The sequence below is a fragment of the Tribolium castaneum genome, chromosome 10, assembly GCF_031307605.1.
Source record: "Tribolium castaneum strain GA2 chromosome 10, icTriCast1.1, whole genome shotgun sequence".
NCBI classification, from domain to species: domain Eukaryota; kingdom Metazoa; phylum Arthropoda; class Insecta; order Coleoptera; family Tenebrionidae; genus Tribolium; species Tribolium castaneum.
In genome coordinates, this window is record NC_087403.1 from 7,657,488 (window position 1) to 7,679,481 (window position 21,994).

The following is a 21,994-nucleotide window of genomic DNA, read 5'->3' on the forward strand; positions in this document are numbered from 1 at the left end:
TATTTTTTTTTTTTCAAAAAATTGTTCACTAGTAGGCTATTTATCGTCCTCCAGGTGCTATATTGTTATTTAATTTCATGACAAAATTTGACAATGTTGTCCTTTGTGGTGATTTTAATTTTCCAGGTATTCAGTGATCTTTGCTCTCCCCTGAGATTTTTCCTCTGACACTTCAAACGTCCTCGATTTGGTATTTGTTTCAAACATAAATGTAACAGTTAATGTCGATTATTTATTTACCTCCAAATGCAAAATCTGATCATCTATTTGTAGACTTTTAAGAGCCGGTTTTCAGAAGCGTCATTAATTTAATTCGCAATTAAATGCGTGACTAAAATCACGTGACCAAAGTGAACCAATTTGATTGGTTATTGGCGTTGTTAACGCTAACAGCGCAATTAACTTTAATTGAACTTTCTATAAACCAGCCGTTAGTGTAACAGACTGGGATTTGGTGCTGTCATCCCCTCCCCTATTATAGAAAACAATTGGTCTTGCTTTACATACGCGTTAATTTCTTTCCTAAAACGCAGCACATTTGCTAGACCCTTTTCTGCTAATCTTATAAAACATGGCTAACTGTTGAAATATTTCAGTTAATTAAAAGAAAAAAAAGCTTGTGGCAAAATATCAAAATAATCAAAAAAATTGTTTCAAAAAATCAAACACTCAAAAACAAATTAGCAGAAACAGCAATCCAAAAAAGTTTTTTAAGTATATTCGGCTAACATGAGCACTGAACCCAAACTACCTCAACTTGTTCTACCAGATAAAACTCTAACGTCATGAGCTGTTTGCCAATAAACATCTTTATCAATGTTTTTCTCCTGTTTCTAACTCTAGTGTAACTTTTGCCCCCAATGTACCACATAGTGAGATTACTAATTTGTCAAACATTTCTTTGACAAATTAATATTAGATAAGCTTAACAACTTCGAAACTACCTCTTCTCCTGGCTTCGATAACATTTCTCCTTTAGTGATAAAAATCTCCTATCCTGTCTTCTTAGTTATGCAGAAGTCATTTATAGAATTTCTGTTTTTTTGTGCGAACTCCGAACGAAAATGCGTGCTAAAAGTAGGAAACTCAGGAGTTACCAGTAGTGTACCGCAGGGTTCTGTACTTGGACCTAAACTGTTTATTATATTTACAGCAGAGATCCCCTCTCTTCTTACTTTTTCTTGTGTTATGTTTGCAGATGACATTAAAATTTTTGTCCAATCAGACAAACTGACCTTAATAAAATTTTGTTTGATATAAGTTATAAGCCTCTGTAGTTAGTTTGAAAGTTTCTCAAATTTTTCTAAGTTCGTCGTTAAACCAAACGTTTTTATTCGTCTTGTAACAAGCTTTGGAGTTGGAGTTGGAGATTAAACTTTTTTTCTTGGAAGGCGATATTAAAGTTATGTATAACATTATTCATAAACATTGTGAGTTTATTATTTGCATCTATGTCGCTCTGAATAAATTTCCAGTAAATTCGTTCTAGTAATTTAAAGAAAGTTTATTTGCCGGCTTGTGTAATGCGGGTCAGATCACTTCGGGTTCCTTATTATTAGGATTTCAGGTAAATCATCGATTTTTAATTTCACAGTCCAAGATGACCAGACAAAGATAGGTATATCAAGAGGTAAAACCACCATGTTACAGTTTATATTAGTCAATATACATTGTTTCTTTTCTTGATTTGAAATCACTTGAAATGCATTTTTCAAGCAAAGTAGGTCTTAAACAAAATATGACGAATTAAATTCGTTTGTGTATCAGTCGTCTACGATCGGTTTTGAGTTAAAATTAATAGAAACGTATTAAAAATCAACACTAAATCAAAACTTAGATAATAAAGAGCTTGTGAGCTAGTTGGGCAGAGAAAACAAAGTGAAATTGTTATCTAAATTCTTTATAATATACAAGGTGAGCCTCCTAAAAATATTTTTACTATATCTCAAAAACTAGTAACTATCACATAGAAATTAGTTAATGCTATTAAATACTTATTTATATTATTTTCTCATTGCATGTGACTTTTCTTACGATTCCTCATAATTAAAATTAATTACATTATTAAAAGTATTGATTGTAAATATTAATATTCACGAAGTGTGATTTTGTAATTTCTAATGTCTGAAAAATTCTTAAGAAAATCGAAAAAACTTTTAACAGACTCACTTAATTAACAATTAACCCAACTCAACTTAATTTTTTTAATTATTATAAATTGCTTGAAAGCTGCACATTTATTTTAAAAAATTTAGAATGGGCACAAAAAAATATACAGAGCAGCATAATCTGCCCTTCTGGTATCAGTTGTTTACCAAAAATTTTCAATTACAATAAAAACCGTTAAAAATTAAAAGGACATTTGGAACTTATTTGGTATTGTGTGAAAGGAGTTTTCAGTTTAGAGTTGTAATTTTAGTGATGTTATTAATGAATTTTCTTATATGAAATATCTTAAAATTTGACTTCAGAGTAGGTAAGTAGGAAGACTTTATTGATTTGATTTTTTGCTCGTTATTTCCAATTTTTTCTTTTATTTTATTAATTTATTCACTGTCTTATACATGTGTTTGCCTTGGTTTAAAAAAACTACATTTAAAATATTAAATCATATAAAAGTAAAGATTATAGTATGTTAAGTTTATATCCTTATTTTCGCGATTCAAAATTTTACAATTAGAATGTCTAATTTATTTTCATCTTCTCTATAGTGATCATCAGTCCGGTTAGTAAACTTGATATATACTTAAGAAAATTACGACCCCAAGTAAAAAGGTGTAGAAAAGCCAAAATTAAATTTTTCTTGTGATCAGCCCAAACCGCAAGGATCTTTTAAGTTAAGACTTCAGAAAGACTACAGCCTTGTAGTCTTTCAGACGAACTGATAGTATCGTAAATATTTTCGGGTTATCTTAAACACAATTATCTGTTGTAAAACTTAATGGTGTACAAAGAAAACGTTGCTATAATAGACCCTAAAAGAATCACCCTTTTTCTTGTTTTTGTTTTCTCTGCGTCGTCTGTTCTTGTTCCTTTTGCTCCTACTCTCATACTCATCCCTTAATTTAATAATAATTACACCTTCAAGACTTGGCGCATTGGCAGTTGCATAAGCACGACTATATTATATATGCAACCGACAATGCACATCCGTGGTGTATTAGTAGTTGCCTAAGCGTGAATTGTGAGGGAGTTTTTGTGGCTTTGGGGGTGTTTTCATTTCGATTTTTTTTAAATTGGGTTTGTAAGTGTGGGGCTTCCCCCGCGGCGCCCTCCTCCAGTCGCAATGGTTCGTCAATTAACCATTAGACGCGCTGGGATCGGTTCGTGGGTACCGTTGGTGTGGAGTGGTTTAGTGGTTCCGAATGCCGTGCGTACGCACCTTCCTTAAAACCGTGCTCAAGCTCGAAACCAGTAAAAAAATCGAATAAGTGTCAGGAGAGTGGCATTGCTGAGAAATTTAAATGATTGTGTGGTGTTTGGGCAGTGTGGTGAACTTCCAGCTCGAATAATGCCTTTCGAGCCACGTATTAACCTTACTACCTGCTACACAGTGCCTGTTAAAACCTGAAGTGTAAGATTTTTTACCTGATTTTCACAAGTGGTATTTAGATTTGTTTGCGGAGCGGACCTAGGGCAGGTGCTTCCACGGGAAAAGTCCGTTAAAGCCGTTAGGTGCCGGTAATTTCACTGCCCGACTGGGACACAAACACAAAATGCCGAAAAACACTCGGTAAACAATTTGAAAAAATCCGACTTAACTGTTAGCTCACCTTGAAATTTTAATTATTTACTTTGTCTAAATTATTGCCGAGATAATTCTCTAATAAAATGATACCGTTTCTTGCGCCGAGAAATTTTCTTCGACCATTTTATTGCGCTTTAATTGCCTTTTGATATTTGAGCACCAAGGTGTGATTACATTTCTTACAAGTGGCTCTAATTAAATTACATTAACTATCCTGATATGAATAAAAAGGCTCGATTCGTAATTAAATACGTAACATAATAAAACCTCAACCCAGGGCCTAGATCACCGCCGACATTCATAAGCACATTATTATCTAATCATAATGAATATTTTTTGTCTCATAGCTATGTTAATTACTTAAAAATCCATTTACTTTTGACAAATCAAGGCTAAATTCCGGGTACAGTTTTGTTATTATTTTTATACATACATGTACAGGGTGTTTCGCCTGATTTTACGAGACCTACGCCTGTCAAAACATTTCTATTGCGTATTTATTTATTAAAAAAAACACAAATTTTGATAGATCACTTCACATGAATCACTCTGTAATAAATTAAATAATTATAAACATACAGTGGTGTCCGGTTATAACGAACTCAGGGCTTCCAAAAATTTTGAGACATGTTAACGTTAGTTAAGCTGTTAAATAAAACTCTTACTATGGGTATGTTGAAATATTTAAATGAATTTGAAAAAAAAATATGCCTTAATTTTTTTTAGCCACAAATTGTTTCAGTGTTTATATTTTTTTAAAGAAAACACTATATTTTGTACATTATTGGATATACCTACATACATGGTTGCTAATCATACTGTTTTTTACAAATAGATTTTGCTAGTTTTTGAAAAAAATGGATCTCATTTACAAAAACAACACACTTTGTAAACATATTAAAAACTACAACATAAAATACAACTTTCTTGTTTTCATTTCAAGAATCTTCCTACATATTTTATGAAATAATAGTAATTTATTAATAAATTTATTGATAAATGTTAATATTTTTATTTAATTAAAAAAATAAAATTGAAGTCTGGATCCGCTCTTGTGTCAGTCCTCAAAATTCGGTGAAAATTTCGTTAAAAACTGGTATTACATTATAAGTCCACTCTACTTGGTTACATCTGGAAGTTAGTTATAAGCGGTAAAAAAATATATTAAGCTTATGGAAAAATTTCGTTGCTTGAAAAATAGTACGTTATAGCAGGAAGTTAGTTACAAGTGAGTTCGTTATAACCGGGCTCTACTGTATTTACTCGCTTATTTATGACATAAAAAACCTAATGTTTTAAACAAGTTTTAGAGGCTGATTTAGCAGAGGTGACGGCGTATTAACAAATTGTTTCAAATTCTGTTTTAATATTTCCTGCTATTGATTCAAAATTCATCCGTTATTCAAACTTCCTTAAATAACAGGAAATATTTCTATTATTTTAACATGAACTGTTACAGTTTTTATCACAATTACAGTAATTAAAATAATAACTGACAAAAGCAGTGAAAGTAAATTTTTTAACAGTTGATAATTGCACACTTTTAAAACAAAATTTATACTTGCGACTGTAGGTGGTTTCTACTTCATGGTTGGATGGTGTAAGGGACGCAATTTAAGATAATATATTCGTACTGTAATATTTATTTTTTTTACAAAATTCTTTTGTGATTCCAAAAAAAAAAATTGAAATTCTTATCTCCTACAATCAACCTCGTTTTTATCATCGATTGATTAATTTTTTTGATTCAATCAAATTCACTATTTAATATTTTTTGTTGTTCTGTATTTTCATTCAATAAAACAATTTCTTTTTCTACAAAATACTTTTTTTTTAAATTAAATTATCATACAGGGTGGCTCAAGGGTGAGTAATCGGTGTACTACTTTTTTGTTTTTTGAAATATTGCGATGCCGTTTTTACTATCCGATAGATCAACTTAAAGTCTACAAAACTAAAAATGTTTTTATTAAACGCAGAGTATTTTATACAGGGTGGTGAACCAAAGTTATATTTTTTAAATTGGCGGCACCCTATATATTTTTGCATAGTTAGATTTTACGTAAGAAAATAATTTAACTTTATATAAACTATTATGGGTCTATCTCTTTTTGTTTCGGAATTATTCAACTTTTTATTATAAAAAAGACAATTTTTTGAAAAATCACTGCGAAGTCGCTTGTGAATATTTTTCGGCAAATTTGCGACAGAAAAATTCAGAATGCCTTGTAGTTTTAGGAAATACTCAACTTTTACATGAAACACGGAAATAATGTACAGGTGTGCCAAAACCCAAAAAGTTGAAAAACTTATTTTTTTTAATGGAACACCATATATTTCTTTACACCTATTGATAGCATTTTTATAAGCTTTCAATCATAGCGGTTTGTATAGCAAATTGTAAATATTTTTTAAGGTGTTCAAGAAAATTAAAAAATATCTTTTATTTATTTTATTCATAATTCCGTATATTATCTGGGTGCTTTAACTAAAAGTCGACTATTTGCTAAAACTACAAGGTATTCTAAGTTTTTCTGTTGCAAAATCGTAAAATATTCATAAGCGACTTCGCAGTGATTTTTCAAATGTTGATCTTTTTTTATAACTAAAAATTGAATAATTCCGAAACGAAAAGAGACTGACTCATATTAGTTTATATATAGTTTATTATTTTTTTACGTAGAATTTACTTATGCAAAAATATTTAGGGTGTTCTATTTGAAAAAATAATATATACAGTATTGTTGTGAATAATTTTTTTAAAACAGTTGTTTTTGGTGTTTGCTTGAATTTATATTATGTTTTTTTATATTTTTAATAATAAATTAGAGTAGTTAGTTTTATATTTATTATAAACTGGAGTAAAGTCAGAATTCACATAGCAACATTCTTGCAAGAACGAGACCGTTTCCTTCAGCTTGTGCAATTCTTCATTCTTCCAATCATGTTTATGCTTACCTATAACATCTTTCTTACGTTTTATTATATTTGTATTTGTAATATCATTTGAAAATATATTATATTTTTCATCTACAGAATTTGTCACATAAATAGATGACCAGTCTTGTTCACTTTAATATTCTGAAAACATGATTATAATTTTTTTTATTGAAAGCATGTAATTATATACTCAGTGTTATTCAAATTTACAACTATGTCATATAAATTAATAGGCGTACCGACAAAAGAACCCGCGACAAAATAGTCCACCGACAAAATGGCCCACCGACAAAATAGCCCACCGACAAAAAAGCCCCCGACAAAATAGCCTGGCGACAAAACAGCCCACCACTAATATTTAAAAAGGACTAAAATAAAAAAAATAAGTCCAAATGTTTGCAAAGTATTTAGACAAATGATTAGGCCTGGTAGTGTTTCTTAGTAAGTTCACAAAAACATTTAAGTCAACATTCACAGCCGGCTGTGAATATTGTCAAATATGTATAAAATACAAAAAAGTGCTTATAGTCTTCCCTATTATAATTGTTTATCATTTGAATTTAACTTTAAATAGTTAAGACATTTAACAAATGTTATTTATGAATTTATTTATAAACGTTTCAAACTTTTCAAACATTGTGATTAAGAACAATTTTTATAAACGTCATTATCAAAATTGTAAATTTTAGTTTTTATTTGATTACGTAATTGAATAGAATTTTCATTCAACTAATTTTAATTCAACTAATCTGTTTGAAATTTTGGCTTACTTTTTGCTGTTTCACAACTATGTAAACGCAAACTTTGCATTGTATCAAATTATTTTTTAAATAAGATTAATAAAAATATAAAATAGTTTGTAATGATTATTAAAACTCATTAAAACTATAAATTAGGTAATTAGCTATTAATTTTTTGAAGTGCATAAATAATTTATAACAATTAATTTTGAGAGAAACTGCGACGTTGGCGTTTACATAGTTTGGAAACAGCTAATAAGAACAACCACAATTTTTTGTTTTTCTAATTTTTAATTTATTTGTTTTTACCATTTAGAACAATTTTTTTAGTCGGTTTATTGATCATATAGTTTTTTATGCGATGAACGTCCAACTGTGGTTGGAATGAGCTATTTTAGGACTATTTTGTCGCTAGGCTATTTTGTCGGGGGCTTTTTTGTCGGTGGGCTGTTTTGTCAGTGGACTATTTTGTCGCGGGCTCTTTTGTCGGGTCACGACCTACCTAATATAATTGAATAAATTTTCATTCAACCTATTTTTTAGCCATTTGAAATTTGACCTTATAGTAATATTTTTTTAATTTTGGTCGAATGTCGTAAAACGTTGTTGTCTTTCTCACACTTAGGTCATGTAAAAGAGACAGGAAACTTCCGCAAGCGCAACTACGTCACCCACCCAAAATATATCAGTGATTCTCAACATGTTCACATAATGCAACCAGCGCAGACAACAAGTAAATTTTATTTACAAAAAATATTTACAAATCTATTTACAATTAATTTATATTTCAATTTCACTTTCACCACCTGCATCGTTAAATTCGCCTAAACATGTCCTCAAGTTTTCTTTTTCAGCTAACAAAAACCTATCATTTTTTATTAATTCACGACACTGTTTATCATACATTTTTTCGAAGTAACTCACATTTACTATCTATTACCAGACGTAGAAACAACTGACTTTGTGAGAGTGGGATAAGGGTAAAATGGCCCTTAAACCCTTAAAACCAACTTTCTAAAGTGAAAAGTCTTATCTACAATCAATCACTTGTGTCTAAGAGACTAATCTTATTTTCATCTTTCATGGTATTAATACCATTATGTGTTAGAAAGTTGCTGTGGCAGTAAATTAAGTAATTACAGATGGAACATAACAATGTTTTAAGAGACAATTCTGTTTACAAATTGTTTACATTAAGAAGTCTTTGGGATTTAAAAGCCACTTTTAAATTGAAATTCATAATTAACATGTATATGTTTGCTGATTATAGTAAACAATTTGTTTATAGAGTTGACCAGGCAAATAAACAAAAGACATAATAATTTATTTAACAACAATAAACATAACAAATACGAAGTGGCATCCCATAGTTTGGGAACGACTGGTAGGTCCTCCCATTTTCTGCTACGCTTGATGGTTTGTATTTTGTTTCACTCATTCTCATAGTAACAACAAAGACAAAACTAGTAGCAGATGAGAAAGTATTACTTGATACATTTATACGACATTCGGCCAAAATTAAAAAAATATACTATACAAATCTTTGTCTAATTTTTTAATTTTTAATTAATTTGTTCGAACCATTTAAAGCAACAATTTTGTAGTTATTAATGGGCCGTTTTGTCGCGGGCTCTTTTGTGGAGTCACGAAATTAATAATGTACTTTAAATTACAAATTTAAATAAAATTTCGAGTAATTTTTGAAGGGAAGCATTGTTCCAAGGTTTTAGTTAAAGATAGAATTTTGTTCTTTGTTGCGGTAGGTCGTGATGTCCCGTAACCGTGCAGCTAACAGTGGTTTTGTTTCAGTCTGAACATAATGAAACCGCAGGTGGACATAAAAAACTCCCAAATCAAGTAGCAGCACAAAATGAAAGAAATATGTTCACAAGTGAGCGCAACCCTCGCTTGGAGTGGCGAGTTGAATCAGTGAATCCCCCAATGGTTCAACATCGAAATGTTGAAGCACATGTTGACCACGAACGGGGGTGTCGCAAACCGCGTCTCCCGTCCAGATAGCTCGATGGTGATGGAGCCCCGGATCGACCAGGGGGCGCACCGGTACCGCTCTCCAAACGCGAACAGTTCCCGCATTTCGCAGCAGTACCCCTTGAACGTCTCCCAGCTCCACTCCCCCAACAATCTGGACGCCTCCAAGCACTCCATTTACTCCAATACGGTCCTCTCCCAAAACAAGACGCTCAATGGGGGACTCAACATCTCCCGCGTGCGCAACCAGAGCACCGTTAATAAATTTATGGCAAAGTCGAAACAAGTCGGCGTTAAGGAGATGCTCGTCAGTTTGGGACTTTTGTGTCTAGTGAGTCTACTTCTAGCGTTGTTGTCGCTCATTTTTCTACTGAAAATATCACCAGTGACCGCCAGTGACATCAGAGAGTTGCTAAGAGCTGAACAATTAACGGTGATTACGGCCGAGGAGTACGTTGTGGTGTATGAAGTGACGTTAGCCTTATGTGCACTGACTTTATCACTCAATTTATGTTGTTTGCTGGTGTGCGCCATCCAGTTTTTGTTCGCCGTTAAACTAGTTAAAAGCCCACACGGCGGAAACGATAGGTAAGTCTCACATTTAGCAAAAATTAGTTAAACCAAAAAATTATTCAAGTTATTTATTGGAAATTAACCAACTGACATTTTGTGCTCGTTAGCTGTGAGGTAACGTTGTAATTGTTTTATTTCTCTTATTTCAAATTCATTTTTTATTTATAACGTTCTTAGTTTGAGGCAAAAACAAACAATTATTTTCCCAGCAAGAGTTGAAAATCAATTAACCATGTTGAAAAATTTACTGAGAAATTAAGTTATATAATAATAAAAAAAAAAAATTTTTTTTTAGAAAAAAGCTTTTCTTTAAAAGATGCACTAAAAAGTAAAAATTTTTTCTGTCAGAGGAGAATATTTTTTTACAAATTTGGATTGTAAGCTTTGGGAACAGTGCTCAATATAAAAAAGTAATTTTGTAATGCCGTATCGTTATGACTTATGACCGACCGTTCCCCAAGCTTTTATAAATTTGAAAATCCTAATTTGGAAGCAAAAATATTCTTCTGTGAACTTTAGGAATTTTCAAAAAAATAAAAAAAGCTTTTATTTCAAAGATGCACCAAAAAGTAAAAGATAATGTTTTTCTATCAGAGGAAAATATTTTTGTTAACAATTGCCTAATTTAGTGTTGCTATGACATACGACCGTTCTCAAAGCTTTTATAAATTTTAAAATCCTAATTTGTAACCAAAAATATTCTCATTTGATAGAAAAATATTATTTTTTACTATTTAGTGCATCTTTTAAATAAAAGCTTTCTTCTAAAAAACACTTCTTTTAAATTTTTTCATTTATTGCTTTTTAGTCTTTACTTATTCTAAACGGTCTTTTTCTGAGATTTAGTTTCGCCGTATCATTGTAACACCATTATTTTGCTGATTGTGCAAACTTGTTTAGTGGTATGTGACAGAAAACAGCTGTTAGCATTAAAAGAACATCTTAACCTCTGTTCGTGTCTATACTCTATCGTCCAAGATAAATGAATTTAAAAAAACAGCGATATTTGTTTGTAACGAAAGGTAATAAAAATGATTAGGCATTAATATATTTCCCAATGACCAACATACCGTTAATGTTGGTATAAGTTACGGTATGTACGCATCGAAAACCCATTTGTAAACATAACCTAAAACTTCAAAACCCCATTTAACACCCCTTCAGGGGGTATTTAACCACATAGGATTGCATTGCATTGCAGATTAAGTAAGTATGCAAAATTTCAATTCATTGGGACAACGGGATCTCTTTCAAATTTGGATAGAAAAATATGAAACAGACAGACAAACAACAAAGCAAGTTAAATAAAAATTTTTAAAAAGCACAGGCACGTGAGGAATTGTTCGAAGTTTTTCGAAAATCTGCAATGTTTTTGGAGGAATCAGAGGAAGAAAATATACAGAGTCGCTAAAAAGTATGGAAAAAGTTTAAATATTTTCGTTTAAAAGTCCGCCAAAAATTCACTGAAATAACTTAACTTTCTGACCGAAAACGACGACTTAGTACCAGTTTCGTTGAAAAATTCTAAAGTTCACAGAAGAATATTTTTGCTTCCAAATTAGAATTTTCAAATTTATAAAAGCTTGGGGAACGGTCGGTCATAAGTCATAACGATACGGCATTACAGAATTACTTTTTTATATTGAGCACTGTTCCCAAAGCTTTTATAAATTTTAAAATCCTAATTTGTAAGCAAAAATATTCTCCTTTGATAGAAAAATATTATTTTTTACTTTTTAGTGCATGTTTTAAATAAAAGCTTTCTTCTAAAGAACACTTTTTTTAAATTTTTTTATATATTGCTTTTTAGTTTTTACTTATTTTAAACGTCTTTTTCCTTAAGATTTAGTTTCGCCGTATTTATTGTAACACCATTATTTTGCTGATTTGTGCAAACTTGTTTAGTCGTATGTGATAGAAAACGGCTGTTAGCATTGAAAGCACATCCTAACCTCTGTTCTGTTCTCTATTGTCAAAGATAAATGAATTAAAAAAAAATAGCGACATTTGTTTGTAACGAAACGTAATGAAAATGATTAGGTATTAATATTTTTCCCAGTGACCAGCATACCTTTATTAATGCTGGTATAAGTTACAGTACACATCGAAAACCCATTTGTAAACATAACATAAAACTTTAAAACCACATTTAACCCCTTTAGGGGGTAATTAGCTATATAGAACTGCATTGTCACGCAGATTACGTAAGTAGGCAAAATTTCAATTCATTGGGACAACGGGAACCCTTTCAAATTTGGCTCCAAATATATGAAACAGACAGACAGTCAACACAGCAAGTTAAATAAAAGTTTTTAAAAAGTATGTAAGAATTGGAAATTTCGGCGGCGACTTTACTTTTCAGAATGCTGCGAATACATACGCAAATACATACAAATTGTAAAAGGCAAAGTTGTAGAGAATGAAATTTGTTTAGTAAAGTTCGGAAGACCATATCTCTAGCTTCAATGGTGTAGACCCTAAAAACAGTCAAAGATGCTTTAGTTGTTAACATTTAAGTAGTAACTAAATAGACGCCTGTACAGCCGTCAAAAAAGAAAATGACGCGTCCTTGACTAGATTCAGCCCCTGTGATAAATTAGAAGAGATATAGTTGTGAATGATAAACATTTCCTTTATCATCTTTTGAAATGTTTAAGAATTTTTTTGTTGAAATTGGTTTGCTTTAATTTATTATTTGGCTGATACAAAATAAATTTTAATATGTTACATGGTAAACACGAATTCTTATTTCATTTCGATCAAATTATCGTTGCGAGTTAATTAATTTTGAAGATATAATTAAATTTTAACTATATGCTGGGAGTTCTATATAATATGTTTTCTTAAAGTAAAAGGTTTTGTTGCAAAATAGAATAATGGGACAATTAAAGAACAGTTTTATTTATTAACTTTTACCATATTTTTTTTACCGAAATAATTTACAAAAAAGTGGACAAAAACTATCAATTTTTATTGTTGTCGGTGTAGTATTTTCGTTAATTTTCGTTGCTATCGGCTACTCAAAAAATATTTTAATATTGCAACGTCAAAAGAAGTCAAAAAAATTGTTGGTTTATTTGCAAATTTAATTTGTTACTTAGTTAATACAAAATAAGTTTAAGAGTCGGTTTACAGAACATTTTAATTGCAATCAAATTTTTAATTCGAGATTAACTTGACAATTGTGAATGCATTTTTAATGACAACTTAATGTCGAATTAGTTTAATTCGGAATTAAATTGTAATTTTGTTTAAATTACCGGCCCTTATAATGTCCTGTTACAACAACCAAAGATAGCAACTCATATTTCATTTTATTTTGAAAACCATTTCCAATTAATAAATTATTATTTAAGTAGTTAAATTGTTACTATAACAAACACAAACAAAACTGTTTGTGCATAAGCAAATGAAACAAAAATGTAGGAATCCAGTTGTATTTCAAATTTTAAATAAAGATGTCTCTACTTTTGATCGTTTTTTTTTAATAATATTTTTGTTTATTAACTGCTCCAAAAATTGATATAACCAGAATAAAAGCAATCAACGTTAATTATTCATTTATGGAAATATTTACCCTGAATAAAATTTTAACCATTACTGCAAATAAGGTTTACTGGAAATATTTAAAACATCTAATACCACACAAGAGACCAAAAAGACCAAAATTTTCCTATTTTTTTTCAAATTGATAAACATTTATTAATTTCTCAAACAACCATGAACAATAAAAAAAAATCAAGTTTGTCGCAACGTTTCGACACTTTAAGAAGTCAAAAAAATTGTTGGTTTATTTGCAAATTTAATTTGTTTCTTAGTTAATGCAAAATAAGTTTAAGAGTCGGTATACAGAACATTTTAATTGCAATCAAATTTTTAATTCGAGATTAACTTGACAATTGTGAATGCATTTTAAATGACAACTTAATGTCGAATTAGTTTAATTCGGAATTAAATTGTAATTTTGTTTAAATAACCGGCCCTTATAATGTCCTGTTACAACAACCAAAGATAGCAACGCATATTTCATTTTATTTTGAAAACCATTTCCAATTAATAAATTATTATTTAAGTAGTTAAATTGTTACTATATTTTATATCTGCGAACCCACAAACAATTAAAAACAACCTTTCTTTTAAATTGATAAATTTTTTGGAAATACAAAATTATAACTTTAAGCCACTTCTTTGCTTTGAGATTTTCGAACTCAATCGTGTCTTAGTTATTATTTACAAGGATTTTTTTTGCAAATTGTAACAAAACTTTGTACTTTAAGAAAACAATTTAAATAGGACTCCCAGTATATAGCAAAAATTAAATGAATTTTGAACTGTTTTCACGGTTTTGTTTGCAGAGTAGGCGTTTGTTCATGGACGCGCCATTTTTTTTGGGTGGCTGTACTTATGTAGCTTATAAAATTTTAGAGAAGTAATTTGTACTGCTGTCATCAAATTTGCTAGAAGAGCAAAAATTAGTTCTCCTTATATTAATCAGCGTAAAGAAATCTGGTAAATTATGTCAAGTTTTGTATCAATTCCCCCAGAAGGGAGAATTAAAACATTTCTATTGTAATAAATTCCATTAAACGTTTTTTATTGCTAAAAAAAGAAAGGCATTCACAAGTTAGTTAATATTTTACAAATTTTAATAAATAATAATAACTCGTCTTTATTTGAATTGTAAATACAACTCGGGAGGCGAAGTCTAGCAGTTACTTTTTCAGTAGATTTTTTTAAAATTTGCTTTAGTTTGTCATTAGCTAACTTCTGGCTCCTGGAATGTTTTTTAGAGAATTTTTAACTTTATTAACCACTGTTTCTAATCTTGTTCAAAGTGAGTTTTGATGTAATGTAAGTCATTTTCTAATGTGGTTTAATTGGAATTTTTTGGTAAATTTAACAACATTAAACATGAATTTAACGGCATAACAATTAAATATTTGTCCTGGACTATTTTGACTCCCTTTGTGTTCTTAGAATTTTTCCAAAGTCGAAAAAATAGGGTGCGAAAGCATAAAAAATCATCAACTGAATAATCAAAAATGTGAAGCAATTATAATCTTTTATTGTTGTTTTGAGTTAAATTTTAATTGGCAAATAAAATAACTGAGTTTGAGTTAATGAACTACAGCGAATTTAAAGCAAAAAGTGACACAAAAACAACAAATTCGACACACAACAAAAATGTTCTTCAACGTTCGAAAAGTAGCGGTATGTGGTAAACCACTCGAGCATGCGTCTAAAAATGAATGAACTTATAAATAAAAATCGTTTTTCTGCATTTTAAATTCAGTTCTTTTACCTCTCGTGGTATTTTAATTAGAAAAGAGCACTCAAGCCGTAAAAGTTAGTTAATTTTATTTGCAATTGTATAATTTATTAGATTAAAGCCGTACAAAAGACCCGAACAATTGGAGGCGGAAATAGAGCGATTATCACGGTTACAGTGACAGTCGAGAATTAAACGCGATACATGCTCGTCGACAAATTAATTCGTAATTTATCAAACAATTTGATTAAACATTAAACTAGGTATGACGTTAAAATCAGACCTTGGTGATTTTTCCTTTTAGGACAAAAGTCCGGATAAATGAAAGCTGCTGGAATGATCGACAGTGGCCATTAATCAAGAGCCAATTTGTTTCCCTGCAAATGCAGGTGACTTCCTGCTTGTTGCGCAAACGTCGAAAAATTGCAAATTTTCGTCCCAACTGACCTTTAATTTCGCCTGAAAAATCGAAGCCGGCCATCAAAAATTCTCACACAATTTCCGCCCAAGCACTAGCTTAACTTAATTATAGAACAGGAAGTCGGAGTTATGCCTGATTTTTTCACCTGCTACCGAGATAATAACTGTAAACAATCGAGGAAAAAACAAAACACCTTTAAAACACATTTATATGCAGATATTTCCAAGTTACTCAACTTGTTACGCACAACACGTCGAGATATTATTTAATACATGCATGTCGCATTTGTTAAGTTTATTGTGGCTATTACCATTATCATCAGGAAAATCGCTGCGATAATTACCCGATGGATGAGTTATTTAATTCGGTCTGACGCAGCTCGAAATGTCAAAAAAACAGGAAGATGGGCCTTGAACCCCTGATATATGGCGACACAATTTCCGCATTTAAATCCCTGAATCGCGAATTCTAATAAATCACGTTCGAAAATTAACGCAACAATAGAATTGCCTCTTACTCTCTAAATTGCGAATTCGCGCATGCAGGAATTTACTCATTCACTTCTCAGTCCTGGCAAGCGTCCAGAAGGTGGAAAAAGTTCTGCGTGTAATTTTCTTGCGTAAAGTATACATTTGAAGTGAAACTAAAGGAAATCGGATTGTAAAAACAGCTCAATAAAACTAGTCTGAGTTAATAGATTCCGATTACCATTTAGCGCGATGTAAATGAGTGATATACATTTTTACTTATGATTCAACATGTGGAGAAAACTCTTCCTTGTTTTCCACCCTTTGCGCATTCCGGTTATTTTCGCAGAACGGTAAATTGTCGACTGGAACTCGTTTCATTTTTCGAAATGTAACAAAAACTTGTACCGTAATTTAATATTTTGTCATTGGGTGTCGAAAGTATGCGCTAAACAAACAACGAATGACTGTTTGTTTATTTTATTATCGGCATTTTCACTTGCTGTTAGACAATAAAACTCTCACACACGAATAAAAAGTGATAAGTAATGATAAGTCCCTCGTGTTCCGAGCCACATTTAACGGTTTACAAGCAAAAAAGCGATTTTATTTATGGAACTTGCACCTGACCTGACCAGTATTTCAGAAATAGAAAATCGGGAGCTGAAACAATCGCTTCCGTCAAGTGGAACCGAAATTACTGTAATTTTATTTACATATCGCGTTTGGGGATCAACCGCTCTCGTGTGAAACTATTTTCTGGTAAATTATTTGCAGCATCTGGACAAAATATGGTTATTTATATCGTGATTCATACGAAATATTCGCCAATGAGATGCTAAACATCGACTAAAACCAGATGCTGAGCACTGAACAAACAAAAGATTGGTTTTTCACTCGTGTTAATCCAAGTTTCGTGGCCTTGCTATATTTTTGGCATGAAAAAGAAAAATCACGGCACTGAATTGATCACAAAAAAAGGGCAATGATTGAAAAAATCTAAAAAATTTGTTGAAGCCTTTTTCGTTTTGCACAAGAGATCGTTTCACTTAGGAATTTTCAACGAAACTGGTACTAAGTCGTCGTTTTCGGTCAGAAAGTTAAGTTATTTCAATGAATTTTTGTCGGACTTTTAAACGAGAGAAATGTAGAATTTTGTAAATTGCCATTTCAACCTTTATAAAGCCTTTTAATGAAAATGATTGGGCATTAATATATTTCTCAATGAGCAACATACCGTTAATGTTGGTATAAGTTACGGTATGTACGCACCGAAAACCCATTTGTAAACATAACCTAAAACTTCAAAACCCCATTTAACACCCCTTTAGGGGCATTTAACCACATAGGATTGCATTGCATTGCAGATTAAGTGAGTATGCTAAATTTCAATTCAATGGGACAACGGGAACCCTTTCAAATTTGGATAGAAAAATATGAAACAGACAGACAAACAACAAAGCAAGTTGAATAAAAACTTTTAAAAAGCACAGGCACGTGAGGAATTGTTCGAAGTTTTTCGAAAATCTTCAATGTTTTTAGAGGAATCAGAGGAAGGAAATATACAGAGTCGCTAAAAAGTATGGATACAGTTAAATATTTTCAGAACGGTTTAACAGAAAACTTTGAAATTTGGGGAACAGTTAAAAGTTTTTAAATTCTATGATTTGAGAGCTTTTTCAAACTTTTATCGTCATTTATTTTAAAAATTCAAGGCTAATTTGATTTTTTTTAAATGGCACGAAAGGTCAAAAAATTTAAAAGAGCATTTTTTCTGAATTCAATGATGTAACATGATACCCACCTTTACTTTTATTAAAATAAAAAAATAAAAATTCAAAATTTTTTTAGAGTAGTAACACTAAGTTAGCTTTGAAAATACTGTTATTAACGATATCTGTCACATGTATATTAACCAAAAATTAAACTTGGGTGCAATAATTAATTTAATAATGGTACATTTAAGTAAAACTGAGCGAAAAAAAATCTCATGTTGGTTTATCATGGAGACAGAAAGCCAAGAAGTTAGTGGAAATCAGTTTGAGCATAAAAATCAAGTATTCCGTGTTTAAAATTTCTTAAATAAAACGTATTCTTTTTCAGTTAAAAGTGTTATTTTAACAATTTTTTTTAACTTTTACTTATTTTTAAGTTAATAAGCTAACGATAGATAAACACAACATTTCGAAGGCTAATAAAATTTTACATTTTTCAAAATTTTCAATTTTTTTAAAGTTTCGATTAAAGAAAGGCATGCATGTGTTATACCATAGAACTCAGAAAAATGCTCTTCTCAAAAATATTAAATTTAACCCTTGTTGCTATTTAAAAAAAAATCAAGTTATCCTTGTATCTGAAGAACAAATGGTGATAGAAATTTAATAAACATCTGAAACGATACAATTTATATACCCTTAAGCATATACCAAATTTTAATAAGTTTTGATGAAGTATGTAACTGTATCCATCCTTTTTAGCGACCCTGTATAATAAGTATTAACCTGTCCGGTTTGTTGAAATTTTTTGTGTTTACTTATTTTATTCCCTTAAGAAAGTATTTCTACACCGATACCTGTGTGAGAAATACCTGTGGTTTACCTCAAAATGTTAATCACAAGGCCTGTGTCAGGTAAATACACTTTGCCGTATCAAGTTTCGTACGGATTCAATAACTTAATTATGGTTTCCCTGTCGTTTTTAAGGCTGATGTTCTCTACGTATTTTCCTTAAGAGGATTTGAATGCAAATTTCGACACCAAATGGCTCTTTTTTCTTTTTTTTGTGTGATCAGTCAACAGCGTCAAGTCGTTTATTGATAACGCCCGAATAATTAAAAAAAATAAGAGGAAATGGTTTGAATAGATTTTGATAAGTTAAACTAAATAAAAACAAATAATAAAAATAGAAAGCAGAAAAAATAGTATGTTGTACTTGTTTTATAAGACTTAGTTATGGCACTCATTCTATTGGACCATTCGTGCTACAATAGAACGTCTTATAAAACTCGTATAATAATATACTATTATTTAATTAAAAATCGCGACTTTCTTAGGTGCACGATAAGGTTTGCTCTACCTGATATACTAGGTTTTATAAATATAAAATTTGAAAAAAATATTTGTTACTGTACATTTGGTTAAATGTGTAAAACTACGTTTATCTATCTTTTACCAAATTTTAGATAAACTTGATAAAAACATGAAATTATAAGCCACAGCCAAGACATTTATATTGTGAACTATTGAATAAAATTAGTTGTATATGTAATTACATTCATCTACATCTGTGTAACTGACTTTGCCAAATAAAATTCGTAATAATTTAATAGTATATGGGAGGTAGTTGATTAACTAAAAATAAAAACTGTCCGTCATTTTGTCTGATGCCTTTGAAGAAATAAAAATTGAGTGTAATGTTAATTATTTTGTAAAAAAGAATACAATTAAGATTTTGCTTACAATTCGTTTCAGTTTTTTTCTTTAGGAAGTCGACGCGTAAGTAAAATTTTTCATCTTTAGTTTCTTCACCCGTTACATTTTTTTGTCAGAATAAACGCAATTAAAAACCTATAAAATCTTTCCGTTTCACTCACGTGGCTGACGTTTAATCATATCAAAATTATAGTGGGAATTAAATTACCGGTAGCTGTTGCTGTAAGTCTGTTGTGGTTTTCTTTTGGGTGAGAATAAATTTTCTAATTATTTTCTTGAGCTCGTGTTACCAGTGGCATTGTAACTAAATTACTAGTTTTTAAAAGCTTTTATTTAACTCACACTGTTGTCTGTCTGTCTGTTTTGATTTTTCGGAGCCAAATTTGAAAGGGTTTTCGTTGTCCCAATGAATTGAAATTTTGCATACTTACGTAATCTGCGTTACAATGCAGTTAATTACCTCCTAAAGGGGTTAAATGGGTTTTGAAATTTTAGGTTCTGTTTGCAAATGAGTTTTCGATGTGTACATACCGTACTTATACCAATAGTATGTTGGTCATTCGGAAATATATTAATAACTAATCATTTTCATTACGTTGCGTTACAAACAAATATCGCATTTTTTTTAAATTCGTTTTATCTTGGACGATAGATTATAGACACAGAACAGAGGTGAGGATGTTTTTTAATGCTAACAGCTGTTTTCTGTCACATACTACTAAATAAGTTTGCACAAATCAGCAAAATAAATGGTGTTACAATAAATAATATGGCGAAACTAAATCTCAGAGAAAAAGATGTTTAGAATAAGTAAAGATTTTTTAAAGCTTTTATAAATTTTAAAATCTTAATTTGTAAGCAAAAATATTCTCCTCTGATAGAAAAACATTATTTTTTACTTTTAGGTCATCTTTTAAATAAAAGATTTTCTCTAAAAAAACATATTTTTTTAAATTTTTTTTTCTTACATTTGTTTTTTTAGTAAAATCTGTTTTATTTTATTTATTTTAATTAATTTTCGTACGATCAAATAATTATGATTATCACAAAGTAATTTACTGATTATCATGTATTTTATTATTCCAGACTTTTGAAAGTATCTACCACTTTATTTTGATTTTTTGTTCCAGAACCAACAAATATCTCCAGAAGTCATCTGTAAGCCGCGTTTGTGCGGTTGGCGGTTTTTTCATCTCAATCCCCGTATTTCTAACTGGTGAGTTTTGGAATAGCTGTAAATTAGAAGTCTCAAATTGCAACATTACATTGATATGAATGTTTTAAAATTGAATATAGGAATAATAGTGTTGTGTGTTATTTGATGCTCAGTATAATAAAAACCTCAGTGTGTTGTTTTTACATCGGCTACCAATATCACAACAACATAACTTTAAGAGGAATTTCTAAACAATTAATCAATTTCCAATTTTCAGGCATCATCCTGTACACTTTCATCCAATTCCACTCAACCCCCGCCATCGTAACCAGCGTATTCATCGGGCTTGGGATCATCTTCTGTGGTTGTGCGATGGTTCACAACGTGTTTATTTGGCAGCGGGAGAAAACCAACGCTGTTAAAGAACTAGCGTTGGCCCAACACGAGCAATCCTACCACACAACCACGCAACTAAACCATTCGCATGTCAGTCATGTGAACCACAGCTTTGGCCACCCTGTGGCGGTGGCGCCATCTACACATACCAGTCCGTATGTGGTCAGACCGGCGACTACAACGCCGCCAACGGCCGAAAACCTGAACTTGACCAAGTTGTCGCACCCTCGCGAGGCCAGCGGGAGCGTCAGCCCAGGGATGCCAACAGCGACTTTGGAACTCAGCAGTGTTGCCACCACAAACTCGCCGCATGAGTTGTCAACTCTAGTTTAAAAACCAGTCATTGTTACTATGTGAAGTTTTGCTGTAGGCACACGGCGTGTGCCTAGAGCCAAACTTGCCCTATTATTTATCAGAAGTTTTATTATTGTATATAGAGGGCTAGAGGGTATTTAAAGATTGTATATACCGCTTGTTTCACAACGATTTTTGTGTACATTTGTGAAATTTCAAAGAGTTTTAGTACAAAACAGTCTCACTGCCTACTTCAGGTTTGATATTATGCCGTCTGTTACTGGAATCTAGATTAATATATTTTATACTGATTTTATATCTAACAAATTGCCTTTATATGAATAAACGTTTGAAAAACACGTAATTTGCCTACATTTTTTTACATTTTTACAATACCGGGCGGCAATCTCCCTTAATGGACACGTTTGAATAACGGACACCTCTTCACAGCGGACATTTTTTAAGAACGTGACAAAACCTATATTAAAACTTCCACCTTCCATTAGTGGATACCTCTCAACAACGGACACCGCTTAAATTGTCCGATCCACAACGGACAATTTAAGCGGT

At 31.1% G+C, this 21,994-nt stretch overlaps 1 protein-coding gene across 1 annotated transcript; it reads left to right on the forward strand.

Annotated features, from left to right (window-relative positions):
• The first annotated feature begins 3,212 nt into the window (after positions 1–3,212).
• Positions 3,213–21,783, forward strand: LOC660398 (uncharacterized protein). Its single transcript, XM_966629.4, has 4 exons — positions 3,213–3,574; positions 9,238–10,005; positions 20,709–20,794; positions 21,012–21,783. Exons 2-4 carry the CDS (start codon positions 9,386–9,388, stop codon positions 21,461–21,463), a joined length of 1,158 nt encoding a protein of 385 aa, XP_971722.2. The 5' UTR covers positions 3,213–3,574; positions 9,238–9,385; the 3' UTR covers positions 21,464–21,783.
• The last annotated feature ends 211 nt before the right edge of the window (positions 21,784–21,994 follow it).